The following is a 19,026-nucleotide window of genomic DNA, read 5'->3' on the forward strand; positions in this document are numbered from 1 at the left end:
CTTTTTATTGCAGTTGCAGTGCCAGGAAATGGACCATGAGCTCCCCAGTTGAGCCTTCTCACTACTGCTGTGGTTTTAGTCATCAGGTGATGTTTGCCTTTACACTGATTGTTCTGCTAACAGCTCCCTTAAGCCTTTTCAAACAAAAGTGCATCTGGAGTGTTAGGGATTTCAAAAAGGGAGGGTCATGCTTATTGCAAAAAATCCCACCTCCAAGTAGTGACTGGAGTACTAACAACGTATACAGCGCTTAAATGATGAAGAACATGAACAGAAAATAAAAATCAGAAGAAAAACACAATGGAGATGCCGGGGATCGAACCCGGGGCCTCATACATGCAAAGCATGCGCTCTACCACTGAGCTACATCCCCCTCCCTTTTTGCCCTGCTTCCTAAAATTCTCTGCTACACTTTATTCTTAAGATTTTTTTTTCTTGTTTTTCTAAATTAAAATTTTGTATAATTAAATGTGTGTTGGAGTTTACCATAAGCAAACCAAAATAAATCTTCCCAAATAGCCCCGTTCTATCTAGCCTTGCAGCTGAAATTCTTGCTGAGATCAGAACTAAGGAACAAAAGGAAATTGACCTATATTTAAAGGTTTCTCATCACAGAAGAGAAGGAAAATGAGTTTCTTTCCAATAAATAAAGATGTTGTCCTGATTGTACCTCCATCTGGAAATGTCTGGTTCCCTGTCCTTTAAAACCATTCCAGGGGGAAATAGGAGAGAGGGCTGAGGAGTGCACCTGTCATGATGAGCACCGGGTGACATATGGAAGTGTTGAATCACTATATTGTACACCTGACACTAATATGTAACACTGTATGTTAACTATACTGGAATTTAAAACTTAATTAAAAAAATGGTTCCAAGTTTCAGTAACTTTGAGGTTTGCAGATCTTCCTCCCTCCCAAAGAACTCTTCTGAATGTAAAAATAAGCAAAATAAAAGGAAATAGATCCAGTCCCAGCATCATGGCTTTGAGCAAGGAATCACTTTGCAGAGTCCTGTGTAAAAACAATTTTCAACTGTCACTTACCACAACTGTGCAGAGTGCTTATGAAGCGCCCCAAGGGGAAAGGATGTGTCGTGTCTTCCAAGTCCTCAGGGAGCCACTCAGGGGTGAAAGAACTGCTGAAGGCACAAAGAGGGCAGAAACTGGGACTTCACCTCTTTCCACCAGTGCTGGAGATTGCTGTGATTTCATATCCTCATCTCTCTGGGCCTCGTCCATAAAATGGAGATGTGAGTTGCACCTATTCCCCCTAGGGTGGGGTGGGTGCAGCCACTGAACAGCTGTGCACGGATCGTTTAGAACAGCACCCAGTACAAGGTCTGGCCAGAGCGTGGTTTCTCAGGATGGTGAATGCCACTGTTCTTATGAGAACTCTAGCGGGGAGAGACCTTGGCCCAGCACAGAGTGATGGCATCATGGATGGCATTTTGGATGCAGTTTGGGAATGAGCTGAGGGATTGTGTTTGGCTCAGAATATTTCCCTGTTTTCTCCCTTGCCAGATTACTCCGCTCAAAACAAACCCAATTATGTTTCTTCCCTGCATAACCCTAAAGTCCAATCCAAACTTCTTAGTCTAAAACAAACAAACAAACAAACAAACAAAAAAAAACCCAAAAAACTTCTTAGTCTAGCCTTTAAGGCCTTCTGATTCATTTCTCTGACCTCATCCCTTCTTTCTCTCCCTGTCCTGTGGGCACACCTGCCTCCTTGCTGTTCTGCAGGCATGCTCCCTCCTTTGCACCTCAGGGCCTTTGCACTTGCCCTTCCCTCTGGCTGCAGGGGTGCTCCACAGATAGTCTCTTGAGTGGCTCCTTCTCATTGTCCAGATCTTAAGTAGGACTTTCCTGGCCACCTCACTGATGGGGCCCACCCATGGGTTTTGTTTTGTTTTCACAATATTTATTACTCTGGAAGCCTGTTTGGTTTTGTTTGTTTAGCATTTCTTTATGGTCTGTGTCATAAAGCTCAATAGGGCAGGGACAGGGACCATTTGGGCTCCTGCTACAGCCCCATGCCTAGAATAGTACCTGGCACCTAATAGGTACTGAGTAAATATTTTCAGAATGAATGTGGAAAAAAAAAAAGACAAAAATGAAAGAGTAGGAGCCTGGGAAGGCTGATAGCTACTCAGGAAGGAGTCTGCCAGGGAGTTAAGATGAGAAGACCTCTCTGTGTAGCATCCTCCTACCTCCCTTCTCAAATCCATAAACTTTTTTTAAGGGCCAGCCTGGGCTGGAGCAAGATATGAGAGGGTGGAATTATTTGCAGCAGCAGGAGCATTTCCTGGCCTTGCGAGTTGGCAGTCTTGTTGGGGTGGGGGTGGAGGGGACACCATCGAGCCGGCTCAGCACCCACAGCACCCACAGCAACGCGGTGGGCTTGCAGGAGATGGGAAATATGGCTGCAGTGCGAGCACTTGGGTCTTCTGTCCTGTAACCAGGTGACGCTAGGGAGCTGGATGGACAGTGACTGCAGCCAGGCCCTCGCGATGCACGACCGCGGGACAGAAGCCCGCCAGCCGGTGGGGTTGGTTCTCCCAGAGTAAGGAGTTTCTGCAAAAGTGGAAGAGAAATTGGGGTGGGGGGGGGGTGGGGGAGAACGTGATCAGAATGGTAAGTAAAAACAAAAGAGCTCAGCAGCCTCCCCGTCGGGGAATCGAACCCCGGTCTCCCGCGTGACAGGCGGGGATACTCACCACTATACTAACGAGGACCGGCCCTGGCGACGCCTCTTCAGGTGCCCTTTTTAAGGCACATTCAAGTTCCGCTGCGTCTCAACGCACAACACGAGGCCGAGTATTTTTTCGGGGTAGCACACAGCCTGGCTGGAAGTCCCGATTGTCAGGAAGATTCCTCCCGCTCCGGCTGCCGCGGATCCCGCTCGGAACTTTTAAGAGCAAACCGAAACCCGTTTACTGCTTGGGAAGAATTCATTTCCGTCCGTTCATGTAGGTTCTATTTTTTTATTTAAGAAGAAAAAGCTTTTAACTCCTCCCTTTCATGTTGGGGGAAAAAAAAAACGGGGGAGGCTGCCGAAACCCGGGATCGAACCAGGGACCTTTAGATCTTCAGTCTAACGCTCTCCCAACTGAGCTATTTCGGCCGCCGCTAGGGCCGCGCTGCGCCGCGCTCCTCCTGGTCGTCCTGCCCGCCCGGTGTCAGCCCGAGGATGCGCGGCGCCGCGCGGGGCCAGCGGGGACTCCCGCACCTACCCTTCCCCGTCCTTCAAGGTCACCGCTTCCCAACCCCCCTCCCCACCCCCCCCTCCCCACCCAGCCCCTTACTGCTTACTCTGAGCTTAGGTATGTTTGTCCTTGTCCGTTCTCTATGCCCCCAGCTAAAATGACAGAGCCCCTGAGGGTCAATTCTGTATCCTTCGAGGTCCAGAACAGTGCCTGGCACCTTGTAGGTGCTTGTGCCTGGCACCTTGTAGGTGCTTAATAAATGTCCGTTGAATTGATGAGCAGATGAATGGATGAACGAAGACTACCTGGCTCAGAACTCCACTTTCTCAACCTCCTCTTTATTTTTTTTTCCACCTCCTTTTTTTGTGATAGGAACAAATTAACCCCTTACGTGCAACTCCCCAAGCAGCCTAATAAGTAAGGGTGTGACAGGGACGGGGATGCCGACCAGCCGAGCTGGGTGGAGGACACACTGGCGGGATTGTGACTTTCCTTGGGTTAGTGAGTGACTCAGATCCAGAATCCAGGCGTGGCCACCATACCTGTGGCACCTGCTGAGCTTCAAGGCATCTCTGCAAGAGATCAACATGTTGGCCTCTAGGTTTGGGGTTGTCTGCTTCCCTTCCTTTTGGGAAAAGGAAGGGCAGTGGTGTCTGGGAGAGGATGTGGAGTGGGGAGGTCCTTTAGGATGTGAAGCCATTTAATGAGTGTCTGCTAAGCACCTAGTGACCCTCTGGCCCGGTCACAAATACACTAACCAGATATTTGATATAGTAACAATGCTATGAAACAAAATAAACCAAGGTTGTTTGCATGTAGGCTTTCCTTTTGCATTGTTTCTTCAAAGGCAAAATTTCATGCATTGGCTTATCAGGTTAGATGGAATACACAGCTTTCCATGCACTTTTCCGAATGGGTTGAAGCCTTTTACACTCCCATCCACCTGTTCCATTCCTCTCCTCCCCAAACAAGTCTTGACCTTTTTTTTTTTTCAAGTAATCTTTTAAAAAATTGAGGTGAAATTCACATAACATAAAATTAACCGTTTCAAAGTAAACAATTTGGTGGCATTCAGTATATTCACAATACTGTGCAACCACTACCTCCGTAGTTCTTCAAAAACCATTCTTTAGAAACCACTTAAGTGTATCATTTTGGTAAAAATCAAATGAAGAAAGGAGGGGAAAAAGTAAAAGGAAGGAAGGAAAGGAGGGAGGTAGGGAAGGAAGGAGAAAAATAAAATTCAAACAGTGCAAACAGGAACAGAATGGAAGGCAAGAGTCTTCCCAGCTATGCCAATAGGCAGTGTCCGGAGTAGACTGTGATTGATGCGACCTAGGCCAAGCTGGGGAGCTGCTCTCTGCTTGCACTTCACACCAGCCTAATGCGACCACAGAGTGTGCATCAAGGAGCCCGTGCACGGCAAGAGCCTCTTAACTGTTAGCTATTATGTGATGCCTCAGAATGAGAGGTTAATAACATACTCACAATATACACGTGTTTTATACACCGAGCACGACCACCCAGCCTGCCAGGAAAACCTGTTTTACTGTTAAAATGGGTGCCCCAGCCTCCCCGTCGGGGAATCGAACCCCGGTCTCCCGCGTGACAGGCGGGGATACTCACCACTATACTAACGAGGATGAGCCCTCCTGCCCCCTCTCCGAGTTAATTCATATAGGTAGAATGCCTGTCCGATTCTGCCCAGATTTCTAAAGGGGAAGCTTCGGCATCCCCGGCCAGTGGGCTGCCCCCTCAGAAGGGGCCTTCCGGGAGGTCTCTCTCGGAATCGGTGAGACACTGAACAAGGAAAAAAATGTGCAAAAAGGACGGAGATGTGGACTCAGATATCCTGATTTCTAGGAAGCACAACCCACAGCTAGGGGATGTAGCTCAGTGGTAGAGCGCATGCTTTGCATGTATGAGGCCCCGGGTTCAATCCCCGGCATCTCCACTTATTTATTTTTTGCTTCAAATTAGTCGCATTGAAGGAGGGTAGCACAGGCAAGGGGTCCCAGGTGCCCCCGATTGGTGGGTCTGAGAAATACGCTTCCATGGACAGGGCAGCGCTAGGAAAGCTCCCTGACCTGGTCCCAGATGTGGAAGTCCTTTCTCCCTTCGAGATTTCCGTGGAGCAGTCAGAGGTGGGTCCAGGAATCCACATTATTTGAGCCATCAGGAAGTGATTTTTTAACATGCAGTGCAATATTGGTTTCAGGAGTAGAATTTAGTGATGCATCACTTACATACAACGCCCGGTGCTCATGCCCACCCCCCATCTAGCCCATCCCCCACTTCCATCAACCCTCAGTTTCTTCTCTATCCTTAAGAGTCTCTTAGGATTTCATTCCCTCTCTTTCTCTCTCCCTTTCCTTCATATGTGATCCTGTTTTCTTTCTTATATTCTACATGAGGGAGGTCATACGGTATTTGTCTTTCTCTGACTTATTTCATTTAGCACAATAGTCTTTAGCTCCACCCACATCATTGCAAATGGCAAGATTTCATTCTCTTTGATGGTTGAGTAGTATTCCATTATATATCTAGATCTATAGATACACACACACACACACACCCCACATCCATTCTTACCCCACATCCATTCTTCAGTCTGTAGACATCTGGGCCCTCTCCCTAGTTTGCCTATTGATAATGCTGCTATAAACACTGGGGTGCCTGTATCCTAGTGCAATTGCTGGATGTAGGGGTAGTTCTATTTTTAACTCTTTGAGGAAACTCCATATGGTTTTCCAGAGTGACTGCATCAGTTTGCATTCCCACCAGTAGTGCATGAGGAGTCCCTTTTCTTGGCATCCTTGCCAACACCCATTGTTGTTTTTTTTTTTTTTCCCTTATCTGATGGAGACAGAGAGAGTACAAGCAGGGAGAACCCCACCAAGCAGGGAGCCTGATGTGGATCATGATCTGAGCCGAAGGCAAATGCTTAACCAACCGAGCCACCCAGTCACCCCTCATACCTGTTGTTTCTTGTGTTAATTTTAGCCATTCTGACAAGTGTGAGGTGACATCTCAGTGTGGTTTTGGCTTGTTTCCTCAATGAGGAGTGAGGTCAGGCATCTTTTCATGTGTCTGTTGGCCACCTGGGTGTCTTGGAGAAGTGTCGATTCAGGTCCTCTGCCCATTTCTTAACTGGATTAAGGCAGTGATTTCTGAGGAGGGTTTTGTAACTGGTCATGTATTCAGTGACTCTTGCATGCATTGAGCACCTACTGTGTGCCCAGGTACAGTGCTAATTAAGTATTCCAGTATTCCTGGATAAGCGAAGTTTGAGTTTTAGAGACTAGTGTTCAGCGATTAGGGTAAGTTTTGCCAACGCAGTAACACTGATGGGATGGAGAATGAAGGGGGAGGGTGTGGGCACTGCTGTGAACAAGCTACCAGGGAGACCTATCTGCAGAAGCAGCGACCGTGGCAGGTGCTAAGGCCTGAGTCTTGGGGGTGGGGCGCTGTGTTGAAGGGACAGAAACCAAGCCCTGTGCATGGAATTTGGTGAATGAGGGTCCAAGGGGCTTGAATTTTATCATCAAAGATTCCAGAAGGCCTGATGTGGAAGGACAGGATCAGACTTAGGTGCTAAAAGGCTCGCTCTGGCTGCCATGTGAAGAATACACCATAGGCCAGCAGGTGGACGCTGGGAGACTAGCCAGGATGTCACCACCATGGCCAAACAGAAGCTGCTGGAGGTTTGCTGGGCAGAGGGTGGGAATCTGAGATCTGGGGTGTGTGCGGCAGTGGAGCTGGGGAGCATGAGGAAGCTCTGGACAAATTCTGGGGGTAGGACCCACAGACCTTGCAGATGGCTTGAATGTGGGGAAAGTAGGGGGAAACTTTCTGGTTTGGGGGTCCACTGGGGTCAGTGCCCAGGTTGTGGAGAAAGTGAGTGATTTTGGAATATTCAACGTGTATATCTGTTGTTTTATTTATGCATTCATGTTACGGAATTTATGTGTTTACACTATAATATTAGCACAAATTGATGTAGGACAAATGCCTGGGTTAAGGAGAGGGAATCAACCGCTACACACATGCTGGAACACCTGGGTGAGCACCCACCCAGACTAGTGCATGTGGGCAATGTCCCCAAGACCACCCCCACAATCAGAGATCTGCTAGACTCGCACGCAGTTGTTCTCACAGCTCAGATTTATTACAGTGACATGCTTGGAAAGGGAGCACCACCCTTGCTGGGAAGGGGACACATAGGAAAGAATGAGGTCACCCTCCTGCTCACCACGGCTGTGCCCCCAGCCCTGCTAACTCTCAGGGACTAATGTAGTCCCCAGAGTGGCATGTGAGATAAAACCATTCTCCACCAAATAATAAATAGTTATAAAATGTCCAGATGTCTTGTATCTAAGATGAATGAGGGTTTCCAGAGGCTTGACCTGCCTCCCAGGAGCAGTCCACACACCAGGGTGACCATGCTGGAAACTGGCCACCACCAGCCCCCTTGGTCCCCAGACCAGTCCCTGGCCTCGCAGCCAGGCCTCAGGTCAGTGGTCAGAGGTTGGGGGGCCAGGCTTTCTCAACGTTGGCGTGCATGGCCTCTGGGAGCCACTGGCAATACTCAGCAAGCAGGTCTGCAGGGGGCAGGAGGGCAGGCAGTCAGAGTGGCTCTGTACCCTGCTGCCCGCTGCAGGGCAGATCCTCCCACCTACCCTGGGTTGCCCAGGTGGGTCCCATCTTGTCCATGTGCAGCCCCTTGGCCACAGGTCATCTGCCCTGGTCAAACTCACATTTGGGATTCTTTGTCCAAGCAGCCAGTAAGGCCTCTCGGCAGTTGGCTTGCTCAGCCACAAGGGCTTTCAGAAGACTCTCTGTCCTGGGCTGCAGCCTATAGGTGGGGATGCAGGTTGTAGGGCATCACTGTGCCCAGAAGCTGTGGTATGGGGTGGGTACCACTGCCAGGCCAGCCTTACCTAGGACAGTGAAGGGTCTCCCTCTGTCATGCTGTGGGTGTTGGCCAAGGAGAAGGATCTAGACTCTATCACCCCTCCAACCCCATCTCCTCTCACACTTGAATCTGATCCCACCCTGGCTTTCCTCATCATCACTAAGTGCTCCCACCCAGACTGCTTCTGTACATGCTGCTCATCCTACCTAGAACCTTCCTCCACATTTCTGCTTACAACCTTCCCTCCTCCCCATCTGCTCAGACTCCTTTGACCAATCCTACTCCACCAGATGCCTCATCTCCACCATCCTGCTCTGTCCCTTTGTAGCCCAGTTCCCACATGCCATCTGTACTAGTTATGTTCTCTTTGCTGTCATCTTCCACAGGGACAGGGTTGTGTCTGTATCCTAGCATGAGAACATGCCTGGCACAGAGCGGGGGCTCAAGACTGTCTGCTGGGTCAAGGACCTGACTGGCAGGGGGCACCTGGCCCCACGCGCCCACCGACTCCCAGGGAATGCTGGTACATGTGCATGCCTGCCTGCTCCCTATGTGTCAAGCCCCCTGCCCCGTCTAGGATGCCAGCCTTAGGAAGGGGACGTTGCCTTCTTGGAGCTGGGTTACGGGCAGAAAGAAAGCAAAAGGGAGGGGCAAAGATAAGCAGAAGGTTGTTGGGATGGGGGTGAGTCTATGCTCAGCCGGCAGGCAGCCTCCAAGGCTCAGATGTGCAGGATGCCTCCTGCTGACACCTGGAGCTCATAATGGGCTGACCAGGGTCTCCCTAAAACCTCCAATAGTGACCTTATTTGGAAAGAAGGTCTTTGCCGATATCATTACTTAAGAGAAGTTCATATTGGATTGGGTGAACCCTAAATCCAATGACTGGGAGTCCTTATAAGAAGAGAAAACACAGAGAGACACAAGAACATGAATAAAAAGGCAGACATCAGAGGAACGTGACCACAAGCCACGGAATGCTTGGATGCACCAGGAACAGGAGAGGCAGGAAGGGCCCTCCCCTAGAACATTTAGAGGGAGCACAGCCCTGCTGATACCTCGACTTCCAACTTCTGGCCTCTGGGGCTGTGAGAAACACACTTCTGTTGTTTTAAGCTGTTTGGTTGGTGGTACTTTGCTACAGCCGCCCCAAGGCACTAACACTGCATTGGCTCCCTTCACCCCCACCTGCTACCCTGATGCTCCCGAGGAAGCCTATACCTGGCCCATGTCTTCAGCATCGTGCTAGGGCTGGACAGTAAACAGCCCCGGTAGGAGGCCAGCTTCTGGAAAACCTGAGGAGAGACCACGGGACGGGGTGAGGGATTCTGGCTCACTTTCTGCCCATGGTACCGGGCAAGGGGGTGAGGGAGCTCCTGGGCTGCCTACCTGCCCTTCCAGCAGAAACCGGGCAAAGTGCTTGTAACAGTCAATACCCTCTGGAAATTCCACCTGGACTGCAGGGAGCGGCCAGCCAACACGATCTGGAGGGCCAGAGTCCATGAGCAAGGGGCTGGGGTGGGGGGGTTCCCCAGATCCCCAGTCCTGTTCCTGAGCCCCCGGTCCCACCCACCAAAGAGGCAGAAGGCCTGAGGTGACATCACCTATGACATACATTTCCAGGGCACATGGTGTGGAACCCAAGGCCGGCAGGAAGTCACCCTGACTCACAGAACACACTGGCCCGGTGACACAGCACCCGCCCCTTCTCTGGGCAGTAGACAGGGGGTGGCTCCTCCAGGGGCTTGTCAAACTGGCAGTAGGAAGGCAGCAGGACTGGGATCCACTGGACCTCCACAGCCGAAACGCCTGGGGGCCAGGAAGAGAAGGCCAGGGGTCACAGTGGGCACTGTGGCAGGGAAGAGGCCCAAGGTTCTTCCCCCGCAGGGTCCCAGTGACATAGCTGCAGTGGGTCAGGCAGTGGGTCAGGCAGGGGGCCAGCCACCAGCCTGGCTACCTTTCATGTACATCTTGGTGGTCTCCATGATCTCCTGGTAGACCACAAACTCTGGGAGCTCTTTGAAAAGGACAGAACTGGGGTGGATGAAGACGGGGTCATCAAGGAGAGGGGTCTGCAGAGAGAAGAAGAGCAAGTATGAGTCCAGGAGATGCAGGGACGCCAGGTGAGACTCACCCACAGGAATTCGATTAGGCACTCAGCTGGAGGGCAGGAGAGCATTTGGTCTCTGATGGCGTGGCCATGTATGCATGTGTGCTTATGTGTGCATGCATGTGTATGCGTGTGTGCATGCATGCACATGGATACACATGGGGCGGCCCTGTATGAGCAGTACCACCCACTGCTCTGCAGAGCCAGGCTGCCAAGTGGATGAAGCAGAACACAGGATGGCACGTGAGAGAAGCACAAACCACTATTGTGAAATGTCCCAAGCAGACAAATCCACCCATGTCTGTGTAGATTCACAGGGTGGGGATATGAGCAGAAAATGGGGAACCACTGCTAGGGGGCATGGATGTCTTTTGGGGGAGAATGAAGATGCTCTGAAGCCTACTGTGGGGATGGTCACATGGCTCCATAGAGACGGAAAACCACTGATTGGACGCCTTAAAAAGGTGAATTTACGATATCCGATTTCTCGCTCAATGTAGTTACAAAAATAAAGTTGGGGGCAAAGCTAAGGAATATTCACAAAGGAATATGTGAACCCATCATACACCCCACCCTGCTCCCTGGCGTGGCCTTTCCCGTGGGTGAGGAGAATGTGGCTCCCGGCAGCCCCTCGCCAGTGATGTGGAGTGCCTAGGCGGGCAGGCCCTGAAACAGCTAGGGAGGGCAGGGTGGTGGGGAGGCTGGTACGGCCACCTGCCCACACACCCGCGCATCCCTGGGGCCAACCTTGTAGGCATTCTTCCACTTGTCGTCCAACAGGTCCTCACTCTGGACCCTGCGGGCCAGGTGGTCACCCAGGCCGGCCGCCACAATCTGCCGCAGGTAGGTCACCTGGCTCTCGGAAGGCGGCTGCATCTTGGGGTCCATGAAGAGCCCAGCCTCAGGGCACACGGTATTGACTGTGGGGAGAGCCAAGTGTGACAACAGCAGTGGTAGGGACAGTGAGGCCTGGGGCTGCCCCTGCCCTGACCTTCTGGAAGGGCTTGCACCACTGAACGTGGAGCTCCAGGCTTACTCTGCCTCTTCTCCACCAAGGCCACCAGAACCCTCTGCAGGGCACAGCTAGCTGCATGCCCGAAACCTTCGTCCTTCTCTTCCTTAGAACAAAGCCCCAGTTCCTTAGTGGGCAGCAGAGCGAGCTGCTAGGGAAGAGCCTGCTGGGCCCACACAAGACCTCCTCACTGGCCCCAGTGCAGGACCTTGCATGCTTGGAAGGGACCCGATGAGTGGGTCATCCCCCAGTGTGGACAGCAGAGCAACGCCATCTACGCGGCTGGTGGGAGTCACCTGTGCCACGGAGCCAGGCGTGAGCTCAGGCCAGGCCTCCCCACTCTGCATGGGACGAGGGCCTGAAGCTGTGCAGATTCCTTGGAGGACAAGAAAGGAGAAGGGGGCTCTGGGTCCTGCAGCTTGGAGGGGGGTGTGGCAGGGAGGAGGAGGATCAGAATCTGGAAGGAAGCAGGGCTGGCAGGAGGCAGATGGTTTCTGTTCTGAAGTTTTCTCCCTAAACCTCCTCTGTCTTTTCTACAAACCTTCAGCAAAACATATGTTTAACATAAAGGGAAAAAAAACTAAGAGATAGTAAGAAAGTAGCCTCCAGTGCCTGCCAGAGTCCCCCCCCCCCCCCCGGCCTGGTCTCCAGCAGCCCAGCTCAGGGGCAGAAAGTAGGGGACTGAACTGTCGGCTGCTCCCTTACTCCCAAAAGGGGCCCTCTACTTGGCTGAGGTGCAAGGGAGAGGGGAACCCCAGGATGAGACTATGGAGGGTTGCGGGGAAGCAGATGTGGCAAAGAGCAGGTCCAGGCCGATCCTGGGGACAGAGGGTGATGAAGAGGGACATTACCAAGGAAAAAGATGAGACGGAGGAATAGCCTGATGAGAGACAGGGGGCATGTTACCCCCTCTGTTGGTGGGTATGGCCAAGAGGCACTCAGTACTGGTTTTGGGTTAGAAGTAATTCTCAGTGAGTAGGTGAATTTGCAAATGGAATCCATGGTAACAGGGATTAATGGAATGTGGTTAACATCGCTCAAATCAACCTAAATCACTGAAACGGTAAAGTTCTCTGCCGGGTGTTGCCTGAGAGGGCCTGGGGAGCCCCCAGAGGCTGGCATCGGGGGTGGGGGGTGGATGGTACCTGCAGTGGTCAGCTGGCCCCGCAGGCGCCGGATCTCCATCATGGCCTTGTACCGAAGCCCGTTGGCCTCACAGAACTGGGGTGAGCGGCCAGAGTACTCACAGGCTCCCACGGCACCTGTGGATGAGGGGTGCACTCACTTGCCGCCCTGGCCCAGCCTGCCTGACCGCCACCCCTCTATGCCACACCTGGCACACACCCAGCAGCACCATGATGTCTCCGAGTTTGAGAGAGGCACCTTGCCCTGCCCAGATCCTCTTCATCTGGGCCACCCGGGCCCGCTTGTCCTTTAGCCGGCCCAGCTCCTCATCACTGGCGGCAGGTCTGCAAACACAAACACACACACACCCTGAGCTGCTGCCTGGCCGCCCTCCGGGTGGTGGGGGCAGGGAACACATTAGTTAATCAGGGCAAGCTCAGAGGCTTAGAGGCAGAGAAAATGCCTGGGGGAGCCACTGACTAACACGATTAAGGTTTTAGGCCCATAATTTACCACCAACAGCCTATGAGATTAAAACAGTGCGTGCCTCCTAACCCGACCACTGGACCACTGACCGCCTTTCCACATCTAAAGACTGATACAAAGAATCCAATAAACAACTAACACCTTACACATCTATACTTAAAGGTGACAACAAGAAACCTTTACATCCACCGAGTGTGGCCTGAATGATCTCGTTACTATCATGGTTCCCCAAACCTCAAAGAGCGGACATCTAGGGTAATGTATGCGTCAGGCATGATTTGTAGCCCTTTGCTCGTGTTAACGACTTTCACCCTGACAACTCAGTTATTATTAATTAATATCTCACCCTCATTTTCCGGATGTGAAAGATAAGGAACAGAGATAAAGTCGCCTCCCTGAAGCCACAGTTTGGAAGTGGCGGGAGGAGGATCTGAACCCAGGCAGTGTGGCCCAGAACCTGGGTTCTTAGCCAGTGTACAATCAGTGCTGCTCCAGAAGTGAAGACAGAGCTCTTCAAGGATCAGAACGCTGCTGGGCTTGGGGAGGACCAGCACGTGCACAAAGTCACTCAACACGCCAGCGACCCCACCCCGGAGGTCGGGCTCCCAGTCATCGCTCAGCACAGGCGGCCCCTTGTGGCCTGCGCCGAGCCCCCCAGTGCCCACCTGTCCAGCTCCTCGAACAGCTCCCGGACTGTCATGGCAGCCACAATGGTGATGGCGTAGGGCAGGCAGCCGTGTTGCCTGCTCAGTGCCAGCATCTTGGCGTAGCGGGGCGCCACGGGGAACGTGGCCATGGTCCTGCCCAGTGCAGTGATGGGGCAGCCCAGCCAGGACCTCTGCAGCTGCTTCACGCTGGAGGAAGAGGTGTGCGGTGGGGGCGTCACGGCTACGCGGCCGGCCCTGGTGCTCAGGTGAGCTCAGGAGTGGGAGGGCAGAGCACGGGCTGCGAACTGGGCTGCCTGCTACCCCGCCCCCCACCCTACCCACCTTTCTGTTTTCTGGGGCGCCTGCAGGGCACCCAGCGCAATCAACAGCTCCTCAGCGGCGATGAGGGCCTCCACAGACGGAGGGGTTGGAAAAGGAAAGTTGATGACCTGGGCAGGGGGAGACGTGGCAGGAGGCAGCCATGAATGCAGAGAAGCAAGTATGGGGACCCCAAGGGTCATCCAGGCCAGGCCTGGTGGGAGGATGGCGCTCCTGCACCTGTCCTAAGACCACTCACTCAGAAAGGAGCCCCGGGCACTTTCCTGGTCTGTAAGCCAGGGGAACCCCAAAAGTCCCATTCCTTCATTTATGCACAGAATCCACACACTCAAAAGCAAGACTGAGCACCTAATGTGTGCCGGGGGCTGTTCCTGGCCAACAGAGATCAAGAAAGCCCAAGATGAGGGCTCTGCCTCTGCTGAGCGTGCATGTAACAGGAAGGCCACCCACTCCCAGGGAGACAGCATGGAGCAAACAGGAGGAAATGTGCCTGCACAACAACACGGTGAGGAGACAGAGGGACTGGGCTCAGGAATGGTGGCACCTGAGTAACTGACTGACTCACAAAAAGTGTCTGGTAAGTGTGTATACACCCACGTTCACAGTGGCTCTGCCCCTAATGGCCGGAGGTGGAGACAACACAGGTGGCTACCGACAGAGGAATGACCAGACAGAATGTGGCCTGGCCCCAAGTTGGAGCATTACTTGGCCAGAAAAACGAAGGAAGTACTGAGACATGCCACGAGGGATGTGACCCTTGAAGGAATTTATAGAATAATTCCATTTCTAAGAATGTCGAAAATAGACAAAGCCACAGAGACTTTAGGGTCGGGGAGGAAGGAATGGGAATGACAAGTGATGGGCCCAGGGACTCTCTCTGCTGGTACGCCCCTCCCCATGGAGCAGCAGAAAGCAGGTGACCCCTGGACAGGGGCAAAGTGAGGACACTCTTGTGCCAGGCAGATGACTGTGGCAAAAGAACATTCTGTGAGCCCCAGGAAAACGGCAGCCCTCTGTGCAGTGGGCAGGCCCTCTGGCTGTTCAAGGGGTATAGCCCTGGGAAGTGGGAGGGCCCAGGGCCCAGGGCCAGCACAGCAAGGCTCAGCCCTGGGCTCCCTGCATTTGGAAGCCAGCCCACATGGGGCTGTAGCTGCCGCAACAGAATGGGACACAGAGCAATGGGAGCTCAGGGGGTGCAGGCAGGGCTGGGGCCAGGGTGATGGGGGCTCAGTGGGGTATAGGCAGGGCTGGGGCCACCGCTGACCTTTTCAATGTTGAGTGCTTTCATTTGAAGGATCAAGTCTTCGACTGGCCGCCTGGTGATTTCAGGAGGAGGAAACTGCTCAAAGTCACTGAAAACCGCAGATGAATAGAGCCTGGGCCCGGAGAGGCACCAAGGATAACAGAATTATTTTATGAATAAATAAAAGAGGAACTCAGCCAAGCTACCTGGCACTGGATGTCCACTCAGCCACGGACCCTCCTCCTGCCTTGTTTCCCTCTCTCAAGGACCGGGCTAAGTAGTTGCCCCCTCAGGGCAGGGCAGAGGTCTCAGATGCCATGTGGGGGATGGAGAGCAGCACCTGGCACTCCATCACCAGCAAACTGCAACCATTGTCACTTCTCACTAGTTTTCTTTGCACAATCTCTCACTGTCCTTTTTTCGTAATTTAAAACAATTATCAACAAAACCAGCAATAAACCTATCAAAAATGAGTATAAGGATACAGGTTGGGAGAAATTATTTGCCAATGGCACCTCTGATATGGATCTAATATCCAGATTAGGAAAGAGCTCTTTCGGGATCCCTGGGTGGCGCAGCAGTTTGGCGCCTGCCTTTGGCCCAGGGCCCGATCCTGGAGACCCGGGATCGAATCCCACATCGGGCTCCTGGTGCATGGAGCCTGCTTCTCCCTCTGCCTGTGTCTCTGCCTCTCTCTCTCTCTCTCTCTCTCTCTGTGTGTGACTATCATCAATAATTAAAAAAAAAAAAAAAAGGAAAGAAACTCTTTCAACTCAACAATAAAAAAGAAATAACCCTGTTAAAAAATAAGCAAGAGATCTGAAAAAGAATTTCTCCAAAGAACACAGATGAGTGACCAACAAACACAGGAGAAAATGCTCAGGGTCATTAGCCATCAGGGAAATGCAAACCAGAAGCCCAGGGAGCTGCCATAGCACCCTTCCAGTTAAAAAAAAAAAAAAAAAAGGAAAAGTTAACAGGTATCGTGAAGAATGCAGGAAATTGGAACCTCCTGTGGCTCAGAGTGCCACACAGCAGAGTCATTGCAGTAAACAGTGGCCATGTGACCCAGCAGCCCCTCCCCAAGGACAGACCTGGGAGGTGGAGACATATGTCCAAGAGTGCGGACGGGAAGCAGGGATGTGGGTCTCTTTCGGGGTGACGAGAATGTTGGCAACAGGCTGTGGCAATGCTGTTCTGAGGACACTGAAGACCACAGAACTGCAGGCTTCTAAATGGTGACATTTTTTGTAGATTAATTTCACCTCCATGAAGCCGTCACAAAATAAAATGGAAACAAAGCTGCTTAAGTAAGTATCTACTTTGGGGTCTGAATAAAGAACAGGAGTGTCTGAGAGCCAACGAAGCCCTGCAGAGTACCCCAAGGACCGTCTCCAGCCAACAGCACTCCCTGCAGACAGAGGAGGGGACCCCCTTTCCTTGTTCCTTGCTGGGAAGCTGCACAGTGACCCCAAAGTCACTGGAGAGGCCCAAGGAACTTCACCTGTAGCAGTGGCCTGGCTCTGTCCGGCCTGCTCGGCCCGCCCGCTGATCAGCTGAGGCCTGTGACACCCAGGTGACTCGGAAGGAGGAGACGCCAGTGACACGATCATAGTGCCGCTTCTTGACCTTCCCACAGTCCACCACGTATTTGATGCCCGGGATGGTGAGGGACGTCTCGGCCACATTGGTGGCTACAACACACAGCCGTGTACCCTCTGGGGGAGGTTGGAAGACCTGGGATTGTTGGGGAGGGAAAGAAGCACCAGAATCAGGAATTTGTGGGGACAGACATGGTATAGGGGTGGGGGTGGGGGGCAAAGCCAGGAATTTTCTCATGATCCTAGAGAAGTCAGTTAGGCTGGGGGGTGAGGGGGCCAGAAGGGGCAAAGGTGACAAGCCCTCCCCTTGCCTCGGGCCACAACAACCTGCATAAATGCAAGGAAGTGTTCCTCTCCAGAGATCCCAACACCCTCTCAAAACTGGGGGTGCTGATCAAACTGCTGATGACAAGGACAACCCCGGACTTGCCCTGCCTTTATCCTGCTGCTCTTAGGAGGTGCCCCCACGAGGCAAGGTGGCCCCCGCCCAGCCAAACATCCACCAAGCACCCACCCCAGACCCCACCCTGGTACCTGCGCTTGCTTCTCTGGGGCCAGCAAAGAGTAGAGCGGGAGCACATGGAGGGGGAGCGAGGCATCTGGCTTCTCACCTGCAGGGAAAGCAGAAGCCGGCTGGCACTCCCAAACAACCACGGCGGGAACCCCCCTCAGGCTGTCCAACACCCCCTAACCTGTCCTGCCTGCTGCCAGGGGCCTTTGCCCTTGGGACCAGTACAGTGGGTGAGCACCATCTGGGTCAGAGTCTGAGAGGCTCCTGAAGGCTCTTCACGCCCCACTATCCTGACCCAGGTGGGAAATGCCTGGCACGCTATACAATCTCCTATGCAATCTCCTTCTCAGAGGTCTGGCTGCGAGCCCTACTGCCTGCTGGGTGCCTTTGGGGTGACCCATGCAGCCCTGGACCATCTCTGAACAGGGGGCCCTGGAACTGGGCAACCCTCCCAGCCAGCCCTGAGGCCTGCATTTACCCAGCAAAGCTGAGTGCTCCCATTACAATTAACACTACCAAATATCTGAGGGTCTACTCTGCCAGGCAGTTGCTCAGCAAACAGCAGGCACAAAGTGGCCAGGAAGCCTGGCTTCCTTGAGGCTCGGGACAAAGAAGTCTGGGCCTAACAACAGGGGCTGGCACATAGCAGGCACTCAACAGACACCTGTTGAATGAATGACTGAAGGAGCATGACGGGGGTCCCTGCCCAGGCCACACCTCCATCTGTTCCGTCATCCCCCAAGTCTAGGTCAAGGTCGGAGCCCAGAGCCGCCTCTTCTTCCTCATCCATCTCTGCTTCCCTATCCTCGTCGCCTTCGCCTGCTGGCAACACCGAGTAGCTGTCCAAATTGATCTGAGGCAACATCTATGGCGAACAAGACATGAGAACCATGGATGTGGGCCACAAAGCAGGAAAGACAATCACGTTCAAGCACGAGACCCTGCCTCCCCCTCCTCCTGCAAGCCACATGGCCTTGGGCAGCTCTGGCAACCGTCCTTGTCATAGGGACAACCATAGGACTCATATCACTTGGCCTCAGGGCTGCTGTGAGGACCCAGTCAACACTTGGGAGGCATTTAGAGCATCACCTGGCAGGTCCTAAACACAGCGGGCGCGGGGGGAGGGTGTTAGTGACTTCCAAGTAAGATGCATTACCCACAGATCCACGACATTATGGGGATGCCTGGGGCAGAATGCTCCCCTCTTCGGTTGTCCAGCCAACACCAGGGACCCCGTGCTCTGGTTCTCCCTGCCCTCCCAGAGATGCTCATAGGCCCAGCTCAGGTGTTGAGGGCCGGCCTTCCAGAAGCTTCTTCTTGGCCCATAGGCCCTCCTGCAGCCTCTGGAGCAGCACTATCCAAGGGAACTTCCTTCCATGGTAGGAATGTTCAGGCCCATGCTGCCCAATACAGTCATGAGTAGCCCCAGCTACTGAGCACCTGAAATGTGTCTGATACAACCGAGGAACTGAATTTTACTTTGTTTAAACTGAATTTGCATCTACACAGCTACATAGGGCTGTTGGCCACCATAGACACAAGGGTGTAAGAGCCCCGAGCTTCCCCCTACCCCACAAGCCTCTACACACCGCTGCCTGGGCCTTCTTCACCCTTGTCCTGGATTTCTTAAACTTGCGCATCTCCTCTACTGAATCTTCTTGATCTTCTTTTTCTGCAAGAGAAGCAGAGTCAGGAGGAAGACCTCTTGAGACCAGGCTCAGGCTATGAGGACTCTGTTCTTCACTGTCCACAGTAAGGCTGCTGTAGTGCTGGCCATTCCTTGGGGGGAACTGCAGGGCAGGGACGGGCACCAGGCTCTCCCGTGCGGGGGCTCTG

At 52.8% G+C, this 19,026-nt stretch overlaps 1 protein-coding gene and 5 non-coding genes across 8 annotated transcripts in view; 1 reads left to right on the top strand and 5 right to left on the bottom strand.

The window, feature by feature from the left end:
- Window positions 1–301: 301 nt before the first annotated feature.
- On the bottom strand, window positions 302–373 carry TRNAA-UGC (transfer RNA alanine (anticodon UGC)). The gene has a single exon. It is a non-coding gene; the product is annotated as a tRNA-Ala (tRNA).
- Window positions 374–2,660: 2,287 nt separating this feature from the next.
- TRNAD-GUC (transfer RNA aspartic acid (anticodon GUC)) lies at window positions 2,661–2,732 on the bottom strand. Its single transcript has one exon. It is a non-coding gene; the product is annotated as a tRNA-Asp (tRNA).
- Window positions 2,733–3,049: 317 nt separating this feature from the next.
- On the bottom strand, window positions 3,050–3,122 carry TRNAF-GAA (transfer RNA phenylalanine (anticodon GAA)). The gene has a single exon. It is a non-coding gene; the product is annotated as a tRNA-Phe (tRNA).
- A 1,653-nt stretch (window positions 3,123–4,775) lies between these two features.
- On the bottom strand, window positions 4,776–4,847 carry TRNAD-GUC (transfer RNA aspartic acid (anticodon GUC)). The gene has a single exon. It is a non-coding gene; the product is annotated as a tRNA-Asp (tRNA).
- Window positions 4,848–5,086: 239 nt separating this feature from the next.
- Window positions 5,087–5,158, top strand: TRNAA-UGC (transfer RNA alanine (anticodon UGC)). Its single transcript has one exon. It is a non-coding gene; the product is annotated as a tRNA-Ala (tRNA).
- A 2,192-nt stretch (window positions 5,159–7,350) lies between these two features.
- The window catches only part of DHX37 (DEAH-box helicase 37), a 28,972-nt gene continuing 17,296 nt past the window's right edge, over window positions 7,351–19,026 (bottom strand). The window contains exons 12-27 of one of the 3 annotated variants that reach the window (XM_055322025.1): window positions 18,780–18,862; window positions 17,908–18,055; window positions 17,214–17,290; window positions 16,583–16,815; window positions 15,100–15,211; window positions 13,839–13,945; window positions 13,515–13,703; window positions 12,622–12,707; window positions 12,384–12,500; window positions 10,974–11,146; window positions 10,074–10,188; window positions 9,788–9,925; window positions 9,506–9,600; window positions 9,338–9,411; window positions 7,962–8,059; window positions 7,351–7,805 (exon numbers count right to left, since the gene is read on the bottom strand). In XM_055322025.1, coding sequence (XP_055178000.1) covers window positions 7,726–7,805; window positions 7,962–8,059; window positions 9,338–9,411; window positions 9,506–9,600; window positions 9,788–9,925; window positions 10,074–10,188; window positions 10,974–11,146; window positions 12,384–12,500; window positions 12,622–12,707; window positions 13,515–13,703; window positions 13,839–13,945; window positions 15,100–15,211; window positions 16,583–16,815; window positions 17,214–17,290; window positions 17,908–18,055; window positions 18,780–18,862 — 1,925 coding nt within the window. In that variant the 3' untranslated portion in view covers window positions 7,351–7,725. Of the gene's footprint in view, window positions 7,806–7,961; window positions 8,060–9,337; window positions 9,412–9,505; window positions 9,601–9,731; window positions 9,926–10,073; window positions 10,189–10,973; window positions 11,147–12,383; window positions 12,501–12,582; window positions 12,708–13,514; window positions 13,704–13,838; window positions 13,946–15,099; window positions 15,212–16,582; window positions 16,816–17,213; window positions 17,291–17,907; window positions 18,056–18,779; window positions 18,863–19,026 lie in introns of those variants that run through there. The other 2 variants (XM_055322024.1, XM_055322026.1) reach the window with 2 other exon arrangements.

Source organism: Nyctereutes procyonoides, unplaced genomic scaffold (assembly GCF_905146905.1).
Source record: "Nyctereutes procyonoides isolate TBG_1078 unplaced genomic scaffold, NYPRO_anot_genome, whole genome shotgun sequence".
Classification (NCBI taxonomy): Eukaryota; Metazoa; Chordata; class Mammalia; order Carnivora; family Canidae; genus Nyctereutes; species Nyctereutes procyonoides.